This window comes from Gracilinanus agilis, chromosome 6 (assembly GCF_016433145.1).
Source record: "Gracilinanus agilis isolate LMUSP501 chromosome 6, AgileGrace, whole genome shotgun sequence".
Taxonomy (NCBI): Eukaryota; Metazoa; Chordata; class Mammalia; order Didelphimorphia; family Didelphidae; genus Gracilinanus; species Gracilinanus agilis.
Genome location: NC_058135.1, coordinates 14,430,834 through 14,451,927, shown reverse-complemented (window position 1 = coordinate 14,451,927; position 21,094 = coordinate 14,430,834). Strand labels below are relative to the sequence as shown.

The following is a 21,094-nucleotide window of genomic DNA, read 5'->3' as shown; positions in this document are numbered from 1 at the left end:
AGTCCTACCTATCGACAGGATTAATATTAAAGCAACTGGCCAAAGCACTGAAAACTAAGGTTTCTTTGACTACCAGCCCTTGGTCCTTCTCAAAGGCAGAAAACCTTTTGATGTCTGCTTCCTTTCCAGCTGAGGGCTGGATGAGAGGAGAGCAGGAATCAGCCTTTGCTCATGACTTCCAGCAGAGCTGACAGTGTATACAAGCTGCTTCACTCAGCTGGGTTAGAGAATCAGTGATACATGAGTGCACCTGTTTGCAGACCCATGACCAAGCAGAACAGGTGTTCTACAGGGAGATCCTGAGCTATCAATCCATTCATCCATCACTTCCAGACTGGGAAGCCACTGGAGGGGTTTCTTCAACGGGAAGCAGGGTGAAACCTGCCCTAGGGGCATGAGATAATGGGATCCCCAGACCCAGAGCTGGAAGGGGGCTCAGAGGCTGACTAGCCAAGCCCTTCATTTGACCCAGGAGGAAGCCTAGTGGTGGGGCAGAGGCTTGGTCCAGGGACTCCTGGGGGAGGGAGTGGCTGGCAGGAAGAGGAATCTTCTACTCCTGGGACGGAGGGGGAACTGAGGCAGAGATCAGGCCCTGGGGCCTCCCAAGGATCTCCAGAAGCGAGCCAGTAGGCAAGGAGAGGAGAGGAATCGCAGGGACCCTCACAGCTCTCTAGGTGGATCTCAGGGATGGAGAAAAGAGGGAACCCGAGGCACTGTGAGGGGCAGCACCCCGGAGTCACATGGGCATTTGACTGGCCATCAGAGCCTTCTGAGGTTCGAGACAAGAGTCAGAGGGAACTCGAGCTGCTGCAGCAGGAAGGAAACTGAGGTAAGGGAAATACATCAGCTAAACCTTCGGCTGGAATTGTCTGCGCATGCGCACTTCCCCGCGCACAATGTAACGGAGAACTCGCTCCGCCCCCACGAGGCCGGCGCCCTAGATCACACCGCCAGCCAGGCTGAACAATAGAGCCCGGAGTTCACCACCGCGCACGCGCCCTCCTCTCCGACCCAGCAGACTAATCGAGTGCAGAGCGGGCCCCGCCCCGACTGGACGCGACGGTTGCATCTGCCCCAGGAGTAAGGGAAGATGACGGAGAAGATCTCGAAGGGGTGAGTCCTTCCAGCGTAGGCCACCCGCCCCACTCAACTCTCCACCAGGTGCCCCACGGGTTGTAGCGGAGCCAGACGGAAGATAGGGCCGAGTCCCCACTAAGACCCTACCCTTCCGCGGACCAGGAAAGCTGTGGGTAGGGGTTTGTCTCCGAACAGGGCGGGGTCTCAGCAATGCGCATGCGCCTTCCCAGGTAGGCTGACTTAAGTATGTATGCATGGTCAGGGGCGGACCCCTAGGAAGGGAGTTGCCCCGGGGCCCACCCCCATCCCATCAAGCTCCTCCCTTGGGAATGGGGCAATATGTGAGGACTGGGAGATAGGGCCGAGGAGAGACCACGGGAAAGGGAAACTCGGGTACCCTCAGCTGTTACCCTCTTCGGATCTCTGATCTAAGGAGACTGAACCAGGCAAATAAGAGCTTGCACTTAGTAAGCGCCTGCTGAGTGCCGGGCCTCTGGCACTTCCCTAGCTAGGAACCCTGCTGGCCGAGCCATTTTTACTGGCTTGCTTCAGTTTCTTCATCCTGAGGGAGACTGTCCTTGCGCTTGGTACCCGCTGGTGAGCAACACTACTCTCGTTGCCCCCCACTCCGAAGCCCTCCCGAGAGTTACCACTTTCAGTGAAATCGCTGGCCCTAACCTTAGCTCTGGCCTTGGTTCCATTTGACAGATGTTGAGACTGAGGCTCAAAGAGTTCCCAGCTTCCCAGGACCCCAGAGTTGGTAAATGCCCGAGGCTTCAGCACTCCCCTCCAGGAGAAGTCAGATGGGGCTTTATCCATCTAGCTTACAGGGGCAAAGGGAGGCACTGCTAGAAGGCTTGGCTCTCTTGCCGAGGATTCCTTCTGATGTGCTTTCCATGCTGCCCTCCTGGGCACAGAGTCATTGTGAAAGGGCTTGGGACTGGGGAGCTGAGATCCAAACTAAGCAGCCCCTGCCCTCAACAGCCTCTTTCTCAGAGAGAGGAAGGGATGGGGAGAGCTTGGGGACATTTGCCTGGGCCCTGAAAGAGGCAGAGGAGCTAAAGGGGACATTCAGGCCAAACCTGGGACGCTACTTGGGTAGATACCTGGAGGTGAGATGTGAAAGTTGAATTTAGGGGACAGCCCAGGGCTTCTTATTTAAGATGAAAGTATGCAAAACAGTGAAAAAACTGACACCTTGACAAAGTACTGAAGTGGTTTTCTATTAAAAAAAAAAAAAAAGAATAAATGTGAGATTTTGTGATTATCCTTAAAAATATTAAGCATGTGGGGCAGCTGGGTAGCTCAGTGGTTTGAGAGTCAGGCCTGGAGATGGGAGGTCCTAGGTTCAAATCTGGCCTCAAATGCTTCCCAACTGTGTGACCCTGGGCAAGTCACTTGACCCCCATTGCCCACCCTTACCACTCTTCCACCTATGAGCCAATACACAGAAGTTAAGGGTTTTGTTTTGTTTTTTTAAACCCTTACCTTCTGTCTTGGAGTCAATACTGTGTATTGGCTCCAAGGCAGAAGAGTGGTAAGGGTAGGCAAAGGGGGTCAAGTGACTTGCCCAGGGTCACATAGCTGAGTAAGTGTCTGAGGCCAGATTTGAACCTAGGACCTCCTATCTCTAGGCCTGGCTCTCAAACCACTGAGCTACTCAGCTGCCCCCGAAGTTAAGGGTTTAAAAAAAAAATATCAAGCATTAGAAATTCAAACTTGCCACTTTCTTTTCAGAGGTAGATACTACCTCAGGTATGATTGGGCCTGAAACCTCAATTAAGTTGATATAGAACAGAAAGGAACCTTAGGTTTCCAACCCACCCTCTTCTGAAGCTCTTCCAGATTGGTCATTATGGTCAGCCCTCACAGAATGGGCCCCCAGAGTCCCAGGGCTGCCAGGTCTGGGGTATACTTACTGTGGATCTGCTCCTCTATGGCATTTGGATTGTGTATCCCTGCCCCAGCTGTGCATAGCTCTCTTGGCTGAGGCTGGCAGAGTAGGAGGGTGGGTGATGAATGGGGGATCCATCCCAGAGAGCCCAGACCCTTAAAGCTTGGGTCAGTTTGCTCATTTCCTTTTTTTCATTTTTCTTCTGATTTGGCACGAGTCTGACCTGATATCTCTTTTTCAGTGTGAAGATTGCACCGGGGGCAGTTGTGTGTGTGGAGAGTGAGATCAAGGGAGATGTCACTATAGGTAAGAGGCCAGTGTGTGGCTGTTGGGGCATTTGGCTGGTCCTGTTCTCTGGCACTGAGGATGCCAGTGTGCTGGCTTTGGGCTGGAGGGAGCTCAGAAGTTGGCAGATGCAGTCCCTTTCAGGGATGAGGAGGACACTGAAGCCTGGGAGGGAGAGTGACTCAGGTCACAGTTGGCAGTGCCAGGATGGAGGCCCTGGGTCTTCTGACTCCAAAGCCAGCCAGCACCAGATGGTGATTCAGATCTCTTTCTGGCAGGGGAGCCTCAGAACTCATTCAGCATCCTTGCTAGGAGGAAGTGATCCCTTTACCTGATGAAATGAGCTGCTGTGGGGAAGACCCTTCTCTTTATTGACCCTTTTTCCACTGCAGGGCATCATTTGATGTTCTAATAGGTCAGGTTGGAGCTGTCCTCATTATCCACAGCACCTTTATACCTTTTCCTTCTTTGGTCTTGATATTGACCTTTGCTGTCAACATTATCAGATGGTCCTATCACCTCCAGTTTCTCCTGACTACACTCAGTTTCAGACCCATAGGAGTGGTGTGCTGTCAGGGAGAGGCATACTACCTATGTCCAGCTCTCACGGGGACTCTGCAACAACTCCAGCCCATGCTTCTCCTGCCTGCCTGTCCCTCTGCCCCCATGAGCCATGGGTGCCCAAGACAATGAATAGGCCCAGTGCTTTAAAGTTCTCCTCATTGGGTATTCTGGTGTAGGAAGGAGTCTGTTTGGCTTCACTTCAAATGAGTTTGCTATACAAAGCCAGAAACTGTTAGTGTAGAGTTTGCAACAAGAAGCATCCAGAATGGAACAGCTAGATAACTCACTGGTTAGAGAGCCAGGCCAAGGGTCCTGGGTTCCAATCTGGCCTCAGACATTTCCTAGCTGTGTGATCCTGGGCAAGTCACTTAACCTCAGTTGTCTAGCTCTTACTGCTTTTCTGCCTTGGAATCTGTACTCACTATCAATTCTAAGATAAAAGGTAAAGAGTTAAAAAACAAAAACAAAAACGAAGATACAGTAGCATCATGCAGGCTGCTGAGAAGCCAAGAAAGGCCCAGAGAAGGGACATGGGATATATTAGTGTAGGACCTGGAGTAGGTGACTCCTGGAGACATTGCTAAACACTTTACCTCGGGCTCTGTGAAAGGACAAGAGCCCCAAGAGTGATTGCTGGCACCAACAAGCAGCCCCTCCAGGTGAGACAGGAACATTGCAAACCAGAAAGATGAGACACTTATTGCCTGTCAGGGAGCCAGGCCCTCTCTGACTCCCCCTGGTTCTGAAGGTGAGACAGGATAAAGAAGGTGTGGGCAGGTTGGCAGGCAAGCTCTCCTCATCACCCCCAGGAGGCAGTGGCTAGTCCATCCCCAGGTTGGAGATTTAATTTCTAATTCTTGTGGTCATCTTTAGTTACATTTCATCACTACTTCCGAATTATTTCATGTCTTAAGTCTTTCTATTTATTTGCAATTTTTTAAAACCCTCATATATATGTACATATATATAAATATAATATATCTCTACATAGAATATATAATAATCCCTTCAAACATTTTGCTCCCAAGCAGGTTATAAGCCATTTATTCTCTTCCCTGCAGGGCAATGTCACTCCAGATCTAAAAATTGTCCCATAGCAGAGAGTAGAATTGGAAAAACTTCAGAAATGGCCATTGTTTGAAGACAGTTTCTAAAATGCCCAAATAGAATGGTTTTACTTGATGGGGGAAGGAGGAAAACCCCCAACTTTTCCTGACCCCAGGATTCATTTTGTTGATTTTGGTCGCCCTGGGATTGGGGTGGGTGGTTAGGCAAAGGATGAACTTCCTCTGCAGTGATCCTTGGCCCCGAGAGCTGTGGACAAGGAGGCCTTTTCACCATCCTCGAGCAGGCAGCACTGAAGACTTTGGCAACAAATAACCTATATGGTGCTGGGAGGTCTGGGTGATACTGGCTGCATCACACTGAGAAAATCTCTTCACTGCCCTCAGCCTCAGTTTTCTTGTCTGAAAACTGAGGATGATATTAGCACCTACCTCCAAAGGTTATTATGAGGATCGCACAAGATATTTGGAAAGCATCTGACATGTGGTAGGTGCTCAAGGGATGCTTTTCTTCCCTTTACCTTGAATGGAAGGCCAGCTGTTATCATTATTTAGCTTAGGGTGCATTTGTTTCTGACCTATTGTTAGAAAAATAACAGAAATACTTTGCCTTGTTCTCTATGTGGAAGAACACACATTCTTTTTTCCCCCTTTTTCTTTCTTTAAAACCTTACCTTCTGTCTTAGAATCAATATTAAGTATTGGTTCCAAGGCAGAAGAGCAACAAAGGTTAGGCAATGAGGGTTAAGTGTCTTGCCCATGGTCACACAGCTAGGAAGTGTCTGAGGCCAGATTTTAACACAGGATCTCCCATCTCCAGGCCCGGCTCTATCCACTAAACCACTTAGTTGCCCCCAACAGATTCTTTTTAAGGAGGAGAAAGAGGCCGCCACAGTGTAGCCTGGATGGAGCTGCTTGAAGATCCCTAGGGACTGGCCCAGAGGGAGTGCTTTAGTCAGTGCTGATTGGGCTCTGTCATCTCTGTACACTGGTACTAGCTAGACCCAAAGTCATGGTAACATGCTGGGTCATTCCTGGCACTCTTGGCATTTGGTTGGTATCTAGACAACTGAGAAAACCTTTCCACTGTGTGTGATTAGTTTGTTTGGAAAAAAAGATTTGTTTCTAGTGTTGCTTGGCATCATAGTACTTGGCCTACTGTGGCCAGCTGTTTGCTGCCAGAAGATAGTCAGAAACGTAAATTACAATCTTTTTGTATTTTTTCATGAAGCAGAGCTGCCAGGGATATTGAGAGTCTTCTAGCCTTGTCTAAGTATTTGACTAATAAAGAAATGAAGGCCCATAATGGCCTCAGCCAGGGTCAAGCAGCTAGTAAATGACAGTATTAGAACCCAGGTGTTCAGAGACTCCCCCACTCTACCCTGTGAAATGGTATTTTCAAAATTATTATTTAAAGTATCCCTTTAATTAGGAACCTTACAGCATGGAATTACTAGCAAACAAAAACCAGAAATGAAGCAGTGGCCTTCTGTTACACACAGCCAGGTTGGTTATTTCATCGTGGTTTTTAGGCTCTCAGAGAGTTGTTGCTTTCTGTTTGACCCCTTTTCATGGAGTCTAGCTCTTGGACGTAGCCTTTCTCTTTCCATCCCAAGTCATTAATGCTCCTCACCAGCCTACCTTCCCAGCCATCCTTCCATTTGGAGTCACATTTCTGTTTGTTTGGCTTCATTTCCACCAAGTTCTCTTACATTGATGCTTTTCAAGGTACACTATGACATTGTGGCCCCAACAGAAAGGAGACCTGCTCTTTACCTAATAAGGGTGATGTGGAGTCAGCTGTCAGGAATGCCTGTCCTGGACCAAGGCCTGCCAGCCCTGGAATAAGCAAGTGCCAGCCCGACACATTTCTCCAGCAAGAGAGAAGCCCAGTGGCATTTCAGCATATCGGAGAAGAAAATTGACCCCCTGCCTGTGAGCAGCCATGGGGGCTCACCTACAACAAACTCAGGAAACTGTCTGGGGCTAGACTTTCCTGGAGCTCCCCAGCACCCATCCCTGCTCTCAAAGCATGCTTTTCGCCTTCCCTTATTGGGATCTGGACCAGAGCTGAGTCAGCACAGACTCTGCTCTAGGGCCTGTAAACCTTTTAGAAATAGTTGTATAACTATTTCAATACTGTTGGTCTCCCCCAGCAATTCTTTCTATTTTATTCATTTAAAAACAGGATTCTGAAAAAGCATCACCAGGCCTCACCAGAACACCAGTGGGGTCCAGGATTGAGGAAAGATTAAGAATTGTTATCCAGTGCCAGTCAGGACTGATGTCCTTCTGACCTCTCTGGGGCCAAGGAAACATGTATCCACCATGCCACTAACACCCACCCACAGAGAGCTGAAAATCAGGGATGGGGCATGGTGGTGAGCCCAGGCAGGCACCACTTACCCATATATTTGCCAATTGTCTGTACCCATCTTCTGATCCCCCCAAGGCCAGCCCCCTCCTCCCATAGCATTCAGGTGTCCCTGGACAAAGAAGGCCCTGGCACTGTCCCCCCCCAACTCTGAACCAGGCTGGCACAGTGTGTCCAGAGGAAAACGGCAGCATTGGGAGCTGGCAGTGAGATAGGAGTGTACAGGTTTAGAAGGCCCTTTGTTTTGCAGTGAGATGATTCCTGATCCTTTGTCTTTCCATCTCTCTACCTCCTCAAGAGAGCCATCCCTTGGAGAAAAGACCCTTTCCCAGAACCAGTTGTCATGACTACCAGCCCTGACATCACCAGCTCCTTCCTTCCTTCCCACAGCATTTACTTGGGAGATTTCAAGGCGCCTTGGGGCTGTGCCTTCTTAGGGTTGTGGTTGTGGCGTATAGGAGAGTGTGTGTGTGTTATCTCCTTTCAAACAGAATTAGCTTTAGAATGCCACAGCTGCTCCCACATCTGAGGCTGCCTCTCAGCCCCTTCTGTCCTTTCTCTGCTCCAGGAGCAGGAGATCTCTTTCCCCTCCCAGCAGGGCTGCTCAAGCTGGACACAGGGAATCCCTGAACTTACCTTGCCAACCTTCCTTTGATCCAAGCTCTCATTTCCTTTCCTCCCTGGAGCATCCTCCTTCTCCGCTGCAGTGGGGAACCCCAGAGAAGCCCCTGGGTCTAGTCTCCTTATTCTGCAGGAGGCATTTCCTGCCCCTGAAGGAAGGAAGGAAGGTCAGAGCCCTTTTTATTTCCAGGCCAGGGCTCAGGAACCAAGGGACCTTTGCTCCAGGTAGCAACTTCCCAGAGACAGGGAATGAATGAATGAGGCGTTTTAAGGCCTTCTGAGCTTCCTGGCTATTTGTGTCTGACCTGCAGTAGAGTCTTCTGGGTTCATATTGATCAGCCACAGTTGGACACACTATCCACTGCTGACATCATGGTGGCATTTTGGTCCTCTTCCAGTGTGGGGGCAACAACTACTAGCCTACTGTGAGTGAACCCCTCGGTAAGGGCTAGAAGTATAAGTAGCAGAGGGAGACTGGCTCTGCTCTCAAGGGCTCACTTTATCATGGGAAATGGAGATTTAGGGCACAAATGGATGTAGTCCTACTCATTCCAGATAGATCCTCACACCCAAGACTCCCACTGTCCAAATACATCCCCCTTCCCCTCCCCCCCAAACTCTACTTGTCCCTGGTAACAAAGAAAAAAACTAAAAGTAGAAAAACCAGGTCAGCAGAACCAGCTAAAGATCAGTCTCTGCCAAAGGCGAGGCAGTATTCCATGCTGTATTCCATTGTCCCCCACCTCTGCCAAAAACAAAAGAAAGAGTATTCAGGGGGTTGCTTGTTCTTTCTGTTGACATTGTTTGTCTCGTGGTCTCTGGGTTTGCCTGGATCTGTGTCAGTCCATACAACTTTCTAAGGGATGTGCTTAAAACCTGGGTTTAAACTGGTTTTGTTACTCTGCTCATATGTGCCCTTTGGAAGCCTCTCTGTGACTTGGGGACAGACAAAAGTGACTCTGGTCTCCCGCTCCCCAGCCCAGCTAGGGGGATGCATTGGGAGGACCTTCCCTTTCACTAAGGATGCTTGCCAAGGCCCAGAAGCCTCTGTGGGACACCCACAGCTGAAGTCAGCAGTGGGTTCACAAGGCCACATACATCAAAGCTCCACTCTTCTTAGTTGGTCCTATGGGCATCTGGGCAGAGAAGGTTGTGGCTTCAAGGGTAAGATCTTCTTATGGCCTTAGGAAGAAATGCCCCTTGAAGAGGCAGGAGGGCGCACCCACACCCTGCCTTGACCTTCGGCCTGCTGTAGCCTGCTTTTCCCCTGCCCTGTGATCTGTACACCTGGCTCCTGTTGGGAGAGCTGCGTCTACTCTCTTCCTCCAGGTTTACTAGGGGAGGGACCAACCTGATTCAACTCTTGGGTTTGAGATTGTTAGAATTTTATTTTATCTTTTTTTCCAGACTTAACAAGTTAGACAAGCATTTTCATTTGCACAGTAGATCAGGAGAATTATACATGAAACTATTAAACTCTTATTATGGACATCCTGCCCTTTAAAATATGTAGTAATGCCAATGTGTAACTTTTTTTTTAAACCCTTACCTTCTGCCTTAGAATCTATACTAAGTGTTGGTTCCAAGATCATAGATCAGTAAAGGCTAGGGAATTGGAGCTAAGTGACTTGCCCAGGGTCACATAACTAGGGAATATCTAAAGCCAGATTTGAACCCAGGTCCTTCCAACTCCAGGGCTTGCTCTCTAGTCACTGAGCCACCCATCTGCCCCACAACATGTAACTTTCAAAGCTGCTGATCTGTGGTTCTTTCTGGCCTTCCTTCTGTTTTTCTCCTGTGCATTAAAAAACCCTCTAATAATGACCTTTTTTTCCCTTTTCTGTTTTTTATTTTATTTTTATTTTACTTAATTGATTAATTAAGAAAATTTTTACATGGTTACCTGATTCATGTTCTTTAGTGATTGTTTAGAGCAGTGGTTCCCAAACTTTTTTGGCCTACCGCCCCCTTTCCAGAAAAAATATTACTTAGTGCCCCCTGGAAATTATGAAACTATTTATTAAACTCAGAATAGAATGTAATACAAAAAAAAAGTGTGGCCATCACCGCCTTCCTGGATCGCTGCAGCACCCACTAGGGGACAGTAGTGCCACTTTGGGAATCACTGGTATAGAGTCTACATCCCCAATCATATCCCCATCGACCCATGTCATCAAGCAGGTGTTTTTCTTCTGTGTTTCTGCTCCCACATTCTTCCTCTGGATGTGGATAGCTTTCTTTCTCATAAGTTCCTCAGAATTGTCCTGGATCATTGCATTGTTGCTAGTAGAGAAGTCCATTATATTCTATTGTGCTACAGTGTATCTGTCTCTGTATAAGGTTCTCTTGGTTCTGCTCCTTTCACTCTGCATCACTTCCTGGAGGTCATTCCAGTTCACATGGAATTCCTCCAGTTCATTATTCCTTTTCCAGCAGACACCACAATTTGTTCAGCCATTCCTCAAATGAAGAGCATACCCTCATTTTCCAATTTCTTGCCACCACAAAGAGCATGGCTATAAATATTTTTGTACAAGTCTTTTTCCTTATTATCTCTTTGGGGTATAAACCCAGCAGTGATATGGCTGGATCAAAGGGCAGTCAGTCTTTTAAAGCCCTTTGGGCATAGTTCCAAATTGCCTCCCCGCAATGAAAAAGCTCCTATGCCAGGCACAGTCAAGCACAACAAAGTCTCATGTCACAAATCCAAAAATGTCTGCCCATCAGGCCCCTGGAGTCCCTCCCTTCTCGGTCAGGGGTGGGCACCCTGGTTCCTTAGGATGTATTGATCTGAGGGCTTAAGACTTTCAGAGGAGTCATACTGTTGTTGTGGTTCTCCTGGTTCTGCTCAAAGCCTCCCAGTTTCCCTGAACCCCCTCCCTTTTGTTATTTCTTAGGGTGCAGGATTATCTCCACATTCAACCTTAACCAGTCAGTCAACAAGCATTTATTATGGCCTTACTATGTGCCAGACTTTGTATTAGAGCTGGGAATACAAATATCAATAGACAGAGATGGCCCCTGTTCTCAAAGAACTTCCCTTCAAATGAACAAGATGACCCACAAAAGGAAATGCAAAGTGGAGATGGGGTGGGGAAGGGAGCTGGAGGCCCCCAGTGACTGGCCTGGGAGAGAAAGTTAGGAACAAGGCCTGAAGGGGAAAGAGGCCTTCAGTGGAGGAGACAGTCAGAGAGGGGGCCATGGGAGTTTGGGAATTCCAGGGCTGGAGGGATCTTCCAGCAGGAAGAGGAATCTGGGCCTGTGGTGGAGAATATCCCTGGGAGAGCAGCCTGAGGAGGAATGAAGGTAGCTCATTTGAATTCAAGGAACCACATGTGGTGCTGAGGACACCAAAAACATGGAAACATTTTCTACTTCTTCATTCACCAAAGGACTCTCATAAGTAAAAATACTATCTCAAATGCAAAGACAGCTGCTGGTGCCAAGTGGAGAGAGTACTGGGCCTTGAGTTCAAATCCAGCCTCGGACACTTTCTAGTTGTGGGACCCTTGGCAAGTCCTTGAACCTCTGTCTGCCTCAGACTCTCTTCTGTAAAATGGAGATCATAATAGTACACACACACACACACACACACACACACACACACACACCGTATTTGGAAAGTACTTTGTAAGCCTCCAAGTGCTATAGAAAAACACCAACTTATACCCCTGTGACAGTAGAAAGGTCTTGGATTCAGAAAACCTGACTATGTAGAAAGAGTGCAGAATTAGGAATCAGGCAGTTAAGGAAAATAATAAATGGAGGGGATATGGCAAAACTGGTACACTAATGGAGTTGTAAATTGCTCCAACTATACTGGAAAGCAATTTGGAATTATGCCGAAAGGGCTTTAAAAGATTGCCTGCCCTTTGATCCAGCCATACCACTGCTGGGTTTGTATCCCAAAGAGATTTTTAAAAATGGGAAAGGCTCTGTTTGTACAAAGATATTTATAACCACGCTCTTTGTGGTGGCAAAGAATTGGAAACTAAAGGGATGTCCCTTGATTAGAGAATGGCTGAACAAATTGTGGCATATGATGGTGATGGAATACTATTGTTGCATAAGGAATGATGAACAGGAGGATTTCTTTAAGAACTGGAAGGACCTCCATGAACTGATGCAGAGTGAAATGTGAAACACTGTGGAATGATCCAATTTAATAGACTTTGCTACTAGTAGCAATGCAAAGATCTAGGACAATCCCGAGGACCTGTGAGAAAGAACACTATTCACAGCTAGGGAAAAAACTGTAGAAGTAGAAATGCAGAAGAAAACAATTTGATTCATCACTTGTTTATTTAGGTATATGATTTGAGGTTTTGGTTTTAAAAGATTACTCTATTACAAAAATGAATAATATGGAAATAGGATTTGAGTGATCATACATGTATAGCCCAGTGAATGCTTGTCAACTCCAGGAGGTGGGAGGGAAGATGGGAGGGAGACAACAAGAATTATGACCATGGGAAAATTTTTTAAAATAAAATTATTAATGGGGGCAGCTGGGTAGCTCAGTGGAGTGAGAGTCAGGCCTAGGGACGGGAGGTTCTAGGTTCAAACCCGGCCTCAGCCACTTCCCAGCTGTGTGACCCTGGGCAGGTCACTTGACCCCCATTGCCCACCCTTACCAATCTTCCACCTATGAGACAATACACCGAAGTACAAGGGTTTAAAAAAATAAATAAAATAAAATAAAATAAAATTATTAAAGAAATTTTAAAAAAGAATTAGGAGTCAGCAACTCTGGGTTAAAATTCTCACTTGTTCCCTGTATGGCCTTGGGTAAGTCAGTTTTCTTTCCTTAAGCCCATTTCTGCGTTTGTAGAATCAGGAGACTGGGATGGACGATCAATAAAGTACTTTGTGGCTCTAATCCATGATCCCTTGAGTCATGGCTCCATCCCTCAGTGCCTCAGTTTCTTCAATTGTAAAATGAGTTGGGGTCCCTTCGGTTAAGACATCCAGGCAGATGCAAATATATCCATTGAGTGCTTGCCCTCCTGTCCAGATTCATCTTCCTCTTATAAAGGCTGAGTCAGACCATGAGATTCCTTAGGTCCCCTGCTTTGTTTGTCCAAACTCCAAAGGAACCTTATGTTCAGGACCTCCTTCCTTCCACATCCTCTGCACTTCCAGCAGACCGAACCCCAAGGGACATTCCATGTTCTCCTGCCCCCATGCCTTTCACACCTGCCCTAATTCCTTGTGCCTGAAACTCCCAAGTCCATGCAAGTTGTAGACCTTAACCCCTTCAAGAGCCAGCTCGGGGTGCCTCTGAGAGGCTGCCTCTGACCCCTTCCCTCCCCATCATCATGCTCTAACAGATCCTAGTTACCAATTTAGAGTCTCCTGGGGACTCTAGCTCAGGCCCCTCAGTTTTTTAGAGGAGTTAACCAAGGACCAGTCAGGAAAAGGATTTGTCCAAGGTCTCACAGGGAATGAGCAGTAGAGTTGGGATTTGAACCCAGGTCCCCTACCTCTCCACTGAACCATATTTCCCCCACTAGATAACTCACTCCATGAAAATATAGTCTCTATTGTACTAATCTTTTGTATCAGTCCCTGGCACTGCTCTGCACGCTAGGTAGTTAATAGATGTTTGCTGTTGGTAAACAGCAGGGTGTAGTGGGTGACCAACTTTACCTACTTCACATTGATGCTAAAGGTCCTCTCCAGCAGCGTGTGATATGCCGAGTCACCTTTACAATTTGGTTTGACATTGAGTCAGGCACCTGGGGGACGCCTGCAGCATGCACTTTGAGACTTGGTTATATTGGCCTCCTTTGTCTTATTCCCACCTTCAGTGGAGGAGGTAGCTCCCAAAAATATTTGTTTGGCCAAAGGATATTGATGTTGTTTCTTCCCAAAGTGTGCGTGTTTGTGGGTGAAACCCCTGAACTTGGCCGGTAACAATGTTCTGTCCTCGTTCCCCCATAGGCCCCCGGACGGTGATTCACCCAAAGGCCCGGATCATTGCGGAAGCTGGACCGATAGTGATTGGGGAAGGGAACCTCATCGAGGAGCAGGCGCTGATCCTCAATGGGTGAGTGAGAGCCTCCAGGATGGGCCACCTGTAAGCTGAGCACCAGGATTCTCCTGTGTGTGCCTGCCCAAGGGGATGACCATCGGCCAGAGCACAGCCCACCTCTGTCCCCCAGGGATACCTTTTGACAAGTTAAGATGAGCAGCCCTTAATCCACCTTTATGTCCCCAGAGAGGGGGAGCCTTTGAAGGAATCTAAGGAGGAGTGGGATGAGCTTAGAAAGAGAATTCTGGGCAGAAAGATTTCCCAGGTTGAGTGGGTCTCTGCCCCTTTGGATTTTTTTCAAAACACAAGCAGTTTTAGTTAGAAGTGAATGAATAAATGAACAAATAACAAAAACGTGCTTGCATTTTGAGAACGAATGAGCTGGGCCCAGAGCACAGAGCAGAGTCATACCTGATGCATCTCATTTTTGGGTCTGAACCATTTGAGCAAAAACCATCACAGGGTCATAGAGGATCAAAGGGCTATTGAGTCCAGTTGCCTCCATTTGCAGAGAGGAAAGCATGGAGGGATGAGTCTCAGCTAAGTAACAAATGGCCAGGGGTCCCAGCTGGGGGGCCAGACCTGATTGTCTTGAGCTCGTTTCCTCTTCAGCTCACTGTGCTGGTGGGACAGAGAGAGCCTCCCCTGGAGCTTCTCCCACTGCTCCACACTGCCTCTCCAGGGCTCCTGGTGGGGAAAGGGGAATCTGCATGCAGCCAAATGCTTCCCACTCCCACTTTTCAGCTCTTAATACTATGTTTTAGAGGGTTTGAGGATCGATCCATGTGAAAAATCTTACATGTTAGAGAAGGAGCTTGCTTCACTAGAGGATATGTGAATGAGAAAAAGATGTAAGGTCTTCTCAGAGGGGGACAACTCCCTTCCTAAGCAGATTGTGATCCTTGTGTCTCCCGGGCCAGCCCTGGGGCCTCCCATCTAGCTAGTAAGTGTCAGAAAAGGAGTTGTGAACCCCAGAGCCTCCCATTGCTTGTGTCTGCATGGGCATGTCTCTGTGAGTTCTTTTTTTTTTTTAATTTTATTTAATTAATTAATTAAGAAAAATTTTCCGTGGTTACATGATTCATGTTCTTTCCCTCTCCTCCCCCCACCCCCAAACCTCCTGTACCCAACATGTAATTCCACTGGGTTTTTACATGTGTCATTGATCAAGACCTGTTTCCATATTATTGATAATTGCACTGGGTTGATCGTTTAGAGTCTACATCCCCAATCATATCCCCATCAATCCATGTGTTCAAGCAGTTGTTTTTCTTCTGTTTCTGCTCCCACAGTTATTTCTTTGGATGTGGATAATGTTCTTTCTTATAAGTTCCTCAGCCTTGCTCTGGATCCTAGCATTGCTGCTAGTAGAGAAGTCCATTACATTCTATATTACCACAGTGTATCAGTCTCTGTGTACAATGTTCTTCTGGATCTGCTCCTTTCACTCTGCATCAGTTCCTGGAGGTCTTTCCACTTCACATGGAATTCCTCCAGTTCCTTATTCCTTTGAGCACAATAGTATTCCATCTCTGTGATTTCTTAATGAACCCAACTCTGTATGCTTGGGCATTGTCAAGGTTGGGGGAGGCACTGGGCTAGGAGGTGGATGGCCTGGGTTCGATTCCCAGCTCTGCCTTGGAAGGAGCCAGTGGCCATAAGCTGCCAATTCGGTCTGTTGGTCTCCCTTCAAAAGTGGAGGCCCTGAGGATGGGAGGCACCTTGTCTGCCTACATCAGAGGTCCCGGTGCCTGTTCACCTGCTTCAGAGAAGCAGTTTGTTGGACATGGACCCGTGAGTCTTGAAAGATGCCCAGTTTTGATGCTGTGGATACCAATTTTGGTTTTGCTTTCACTTGATATTTTGTTAAAAGTTTTTGTGCGTGTCTTAGAAAGCTTTGGTGCAGTTCAGTTCCTGACCCTGTTGCAGACAACACACAGCCAGCAAACATTCAGAAAATTGGCTTCTTATCTTAGTTCCATGAGTTTTTCACATACAAATTGGGACTCTTTGTCCTGAGCTTGTGTTTTTCTGTCAAGTTTACCCAAGTAGCTACTCTTTTTTTTATTGCTTTTCATCATTCTTTTTAATGTTCCAAATTCTCCCCCTCTCACTTCCTCCCTCCCTCACTGAGAAGTTGAGGAATGTGGCACCTCCTCCCCCACCTTAGAATGTGAAGTCATGTAGAGCATGTCCGTGTTAACCAGGGTGTACAAAAGAAAGAAAGTGAAGAACTGTCCCTTTCCATCTGCACTCAAGAGTTCCTCAGCCATCTCTCTGGAGGTGGCCCTTTGGAATTGGCTTAGATCTTCATCTTGTTCAGAGCAGCTGAGCCTTGTGCCACTGACCATTGTTACTGTGGATGAGCATCAGCTCATCCAGGTTTCCCAGGGTTTTCTGACACCTTTTCTCACAGCCCAATCATATTCTGTCACAGTTGTGTCTGTACCACAGCCTGTTCAGCCATTCCCCAATTTGATGGGTTGCCCTGCAGTTTCTAGTTCTTTGCGACCATAAAGAGAGCTGCCATCAGCGTCGTACGTCTGCATCCTTTGCCCTTTTCTTTGATCTCTTTGGCCTACGCATCCGTCCTGGGTCTGTACCATTTTGTAGCCCTGCCCTCCCTTCCCTTCCCGTCTATCTCACCCTTTAGGGTGTTGTCCAAGGACTTGTTTCATTCTCCTTGCTGGAGCTTTAACTATTCCTCCCTCCCTCCCTCCTCCCCTCCTTCCCTCTCTCTTCATTTGGAGATTGGAACACTTGGATCTGGAAGCAAACGCTTGTGTGATTTGATACTTGCTGTGGGTAAACATCTGGGATTCAGCAACCTGGGGGGAAGTTGTATTCCGTTGATGTTCTTCAAAAACGTATTTATCTTTCTTTCAGTTATCCTGAAAACATCATCCCTGATGTGGAGAACACAGAGCCCAAATCCATGATCATCGGCACCAATAACGTGTTTGAAGTTGGCTGTTGTATCCTTTGCGGCACAGCGGCCTTTCTCCTGTCGCACTCCCGCCTGCCGTAGGGGATGGGTCGTTGCTACCTCCCAGTCATCAGGCTGGGGTCCTCGGGCTGGCTCAGGGAGGCCCAGGCATGCTGGGCTCCAGGGGTGGGCCTGGGGGACCCCCTTCTCCCGGGCAGGGACTTGTTGGGTCCAAAGCAGCTGGGATGGGCTTTGGTGGGAAGCAGCCCGGCCAGCGCCTCCCTTGTGCTCTGGCTCACAACCTTGGCCAAGAAGACACCCTGCAGCTGCTTTGTCAGCTCAGTGACTTGCGTTAATCTGCTGGGGCTGGAGCTGGGGGTGGGGGCACAGCTGAGCAGGGTGGGAGTCGAGGGGGCTTGGCACCGGCCAGACCTCGCTTCTCTTCCTGCTGCTTTTGGCCCCTGTGAGCTGGGAGTTAGGAAGACCCAAGTTCAAATCCAGCCATAGTCACTTCCCAGCTGGGTGATCCTGGGCAAGACGCTCCCCCTCTGCCTGCCTCAGTTTCCCCATCCATGAAATGGGGGTAATGCCGGCCCTCCTCCCAGGATGGTTAGCAGCCCGCCTCGCTGTGCCTCGTGGTGAGGAGCGGCGCTCCCCGTCTGGGCACCCGTCCCGCTCCACCCCCGAGCCCACACCAGGCGCGCGTCGCCATCTCCACGTTAGCATTGACTTAGCCTCCCGTGCAGACTCTGAGGCCATGAAGATGGGAGACAACAACGTCATCGAATCCAAAGGTGAGCGCGGCTGCCCGTGCTCCTTAAGCGGCCTCCCCGGGGCAGGCCGACGCACGAAGACCCGCCCTTGCCCGTTATCAGGCCGTTGAGCAGCGGTGCCAGGGTCCTGCGTCGCTTTGGCCCGGAAACCAAGGGCTTGTGCCAGAGATGGGGGCACTGTAGGACGGCTCCACAGCATCTGCTTGGAAATGTCCTGGAGCCGGAGGTGCCGGGAGACCCGACCCTCAGGGAGGCTGAGGCAGGCTGAGCGCCCAGGGCAGGGCCTGGAGGGGCCAGGGAGGCGGTGGGGGAGGAAGCTCCCCCTCTCACATCAGCCCCGGGCTTCTTCCAAAGCTTGACCCCAGGGTGCCCTGAAGCGGAGCTCCCCCCATTCTTCCTTTTCCTGCTGTCTGGCAGCACAGCCCCCTTCCGCCACATTCACGGCCCATCATTCCCAGGAGAGGGACTCCCCCTCAGGGCTCTGCCACTACCAAAAGAGCTGCTGGAGCCCTGAGGGTTTCCCTTCTTTTTTGGATCCCCTGGAGGATGGGCCTGCTCTGCTTGCAAATTGCTTTCCAGAATGTCTGGACCAGTTCACAGTTTGGCCCATAATGCATTTATGTGCCTGTCTTTCCACAGTCCCTCATGTTTCCTTTTTCAAAAATTGTCCCTTTGGGGGCAGTTGGGTAGCTCAGTGGATTGAGAGCCAGTCCTAGAGACAGGAGGTCCTGGGTTCAAACCCGGCCTCAGACACTTCCCAGCTGTGTGACCCTGGGCAAGTCACTTGACCCCCATTGCCTACCCTTACCACTCTTCTGCCTTGGAGCCAATACACAGTATTGACTCCAAGACAGAAGGTGAGGGTTAAAAATATATATATCCTTCATGACATGACCAGATTTCAGCTGACACAAAGCTCACAGCAGAGAAATCTTGATCTTTTTTCTAATTTTTTTTTCAGGCTGTTGTAGAAATTCATGACTCTGTATATGCTTGAAACCATCATCTTCTGTTCTGGAGTCAATACTGTGTATTGATTCTAAGGCAGAAGAGCAATCAGGGCTAGGCCATGGGAGTTAAGTGACTTGCCCAGCAAGGAAGTGTCTGAGAGTGGATTAGAACCCAGGACTTCCTGCCTCCAGGCCTGGTGCTCTAGCCACTGGGCCACCCAGCTGCTCTGATCCATATGATTCTTGAGGACTTGTCTAGTTTTCTGATCTTAACCTTGTTAATGCCCTTTCTGAGTCTAGAAGTGGGAGGGTCCTTGGAATTATCTAGTCTTTGTTGTTGTTCAGTGGTTTCAGTTATAGCTGACTCTGTCACCCCATTTGGCATTTTCTCAGCAAAGATCCTTGAGTGGTTCGCCATTCCTTTCACCGGCTCATTTTACAGCTGAGGAAACTGAGGCATACAGGGTTGAGCGACTTGCCCAGGAAGATGAGTGTCCCCAACTCCAGCTCAGCACTCTCTCCGCCCTGCCACCTTGCTGCCCTTAAACAGAAGTCCAGGAAAGGGGAGGGATTGGCCCAGGGTCATCCAGAGACTTGAGCCAGAGCTCGGCTCTGGTCCTTTTAGGCCAGGCTCGGGGGGGAGGCTGTAGGCACCAGAGTGCCCATGAGGTGAGCGGGGAGAGTTCCATGTGACTGAGTGGAGCTGCTCATGCAAGCGTCGGGCTGCACGTGGCCTCCCTCCATGGTGGGCAGAGGCCCCCCGCCCCGGGGCCCCCTCGCCTCTGCTGACGGCCTGTTCTTCCCCCGCAGCTCACGTCGGGAGGAACGTGATGCTGACGAGCGGCTGCATCATCGGGGCCTGCTGCAACCTGAACACGTTCGAGGTGATCCCCGAGAACACGGTCATCTACGGGGCCGACTGCCTCCGCCGGGTCCAGACTGAGAGGCCCCAGGTATGTCCTGCTGTCCCCGTGAAGCTGCTGTCCTTTGTGGGACCTGTGATTACTGAGAGGGCAGAGGGATGGCGCAGCCTGCCGTGACTCCAGTGGGGGCATTCAGGGCCTGCCACCAGGGTTTCCTTCCCCAGGGTGGGCTCTGAAGGAGCGTGTGTGCCGGGCCACGGTGGGGCAGCTGGAGCTCGGGTAGTGGACCTCACAGGGAGGCCTGGTGCAGGCCCAGAGGCTGGTGGGATGTCACTAATCGGTTGTTCCTCATGTCTTTTGTTTTCTAGCCCCAAACCCTCCAGCTGGATTTCCTGATGAAGATTTTGCCCAACTACCACCACCTCAAGAAGACCACGAAGGGGAGCACAGCCCCTGCCAAGAGCTGAGCTGGGGCCTCAGGAGGGCCTGGGTGGGGGGGGCATTTCCTCTCCCCCACCCTCCACACTCACACTCCCTCCACCTCCATGGCTCCCCTAAAGGCCCAGCTGTGTCCCAGACAGCTCCTCTGCCCCCTCCTCTACCCCCTGCTCCCAGCCTGATCCGAGCATTTGCCGGGAGGACAGGATGCCTGGGGGCAGCCGAAGCTGGTTTCTTTGTAGCCACCCCAGGCCTCTGGGGTCCCGTGTGCCACCGGCCGTGCAGCCAGAGGGTGTCCTGGCCATGCCCTTCCCTCTCTGCCTCCCTGGCACCTTCGGACCCCTTCTTGTAGCAGGTGGCCAGTACAGAAATAAAGACGCCACACGGCGCATTGTCTCCACCCACAGTCCTTGGGCTTGTTTCTTCCTGCACAGCCCCATCCCTGCCGTGTGAGATGAGTGCCACCCCGTGCACCACCTTGGCTGCCTGGCCACAATGGGGCCCCCTACAAGGCCTCATCCCCACAGGGCCCTCCTCCTTCAGGGTGGGCTGGTGCTCCTTGTAGAAGCAGCCTGTACCCCCCCCCCATGCACCTCCCACGATGCCTGGGCTATGGGGCCCATTCAGGGCAGGACCCTGTCCCAGCACTGCTACACCCACCAAGGAGACAGCGAGACCATTTCTGGGCCCAGGATGCCTCTGTCTTTTCTTCCACTCAAACCCATTTGAGATATTGGCTAGCTCTGGGGCCCTCCATCTTACAAGAGCTCAGACTAACTGGTCTCAGTAGTGCCTTCTAGCTCAGTCATCTGTGGAGGCCCCAGATCCTCTCAGCCTCCATTTCCTCCTTGGCCCAGGAAGGGAGGCAAAATGATCTCAGTTCTAAGGAGATAAATGGATTTGGGCATTAATGCCTAAAAGAATAATTTCTCCCGGTGAGATCAACAACATCCCATATTTGTGAAACAGGGCCTGAGGAGCTTTAAGGAGCACAACCAAAGACATCTTAATTCATTTACTTTATGGCCATGGAATATGCAATTCCCATGAGGTGTTATGGCCTTTCATAACCTGCCACCAGCCTGGCTTTCAGCCTCAGCTTCTCAGCGTCCCCTTTCTCCCTTTTAGAGTTAAAAAATTAAGGTTGGATTATATATAAGAGAAATGTGGTCACCAAAATTAATATATATCAAGTCAAAATGACTATAGTAGTTTTATTTACAAAATAGAG

At 49.5% G+C, this 21,094-nt stretch overlaps 1 protein-coding gene across 2 annotated transcripts; it reads left to right on the top strand.

Annotated features, from left to right (window-relative positions):
- The first annotated feature begins 1,028 nt into the window (after window positions 1-1,028).
- Window positions 1,029-20,263, top strand: DCTN6 (dynactin subunit 6). Of its 2 annotated transcripts, none has more exons than XM_044680140.1 (7): window positions 1,029-1,113; window positions 3,213-3,277; window positions 13,823-13,928; window positions 16,800-16,888; window positions 17,586-17,633; window positions 19,373-19,515; window positions 19,794-20,263. In XM_044680140.1, exons 1-7 carry the CDS (start codon window positions 1,091-1,093, stop codon window positions 19,890-19,892), a joined length of 573 nt encoding a protein of 190 aa, XP_044536075.1. In that variant the 5' UTR covers window positions 1,029-1,090; the 3' UTR covers window positions 19,893-20,263. The 2 variants fall into 2 exon arrangements, with proteins under 2 accessions (XP_044536075.1, XP_044536076.1); XM_044680141.1 differs by lacking the exon at window positions 1,029-1,113 and adding an exon at window positions 1,172-1,307.
- Window positions 20,264-21,094: the final 831 nt, after the last annotated feature.

Bases quoted from the DNA above. Each gene is read 5' to 3' on its own strand.
- DCTN6 (XM_044680140.1), top strand. From the start codon at position 1,091: ATGACGGAGAAGATCTCGAAGGG. The intron at 13,929-16,799 runs GTGAGTGAGAGC...TCTTTCTTTCAG, and splicing joins CAGGCGCTGATCCTCAATGG to TTATCCTGAAAACATCATCC. The intron at 19,516-19,793 runs GTATGTCCTGCT...TTTGTTTTCTAG, and splicing joins TCCAGACTGAGAGGCCCCAG to CCCCAAACCCTCCAGCTGGA.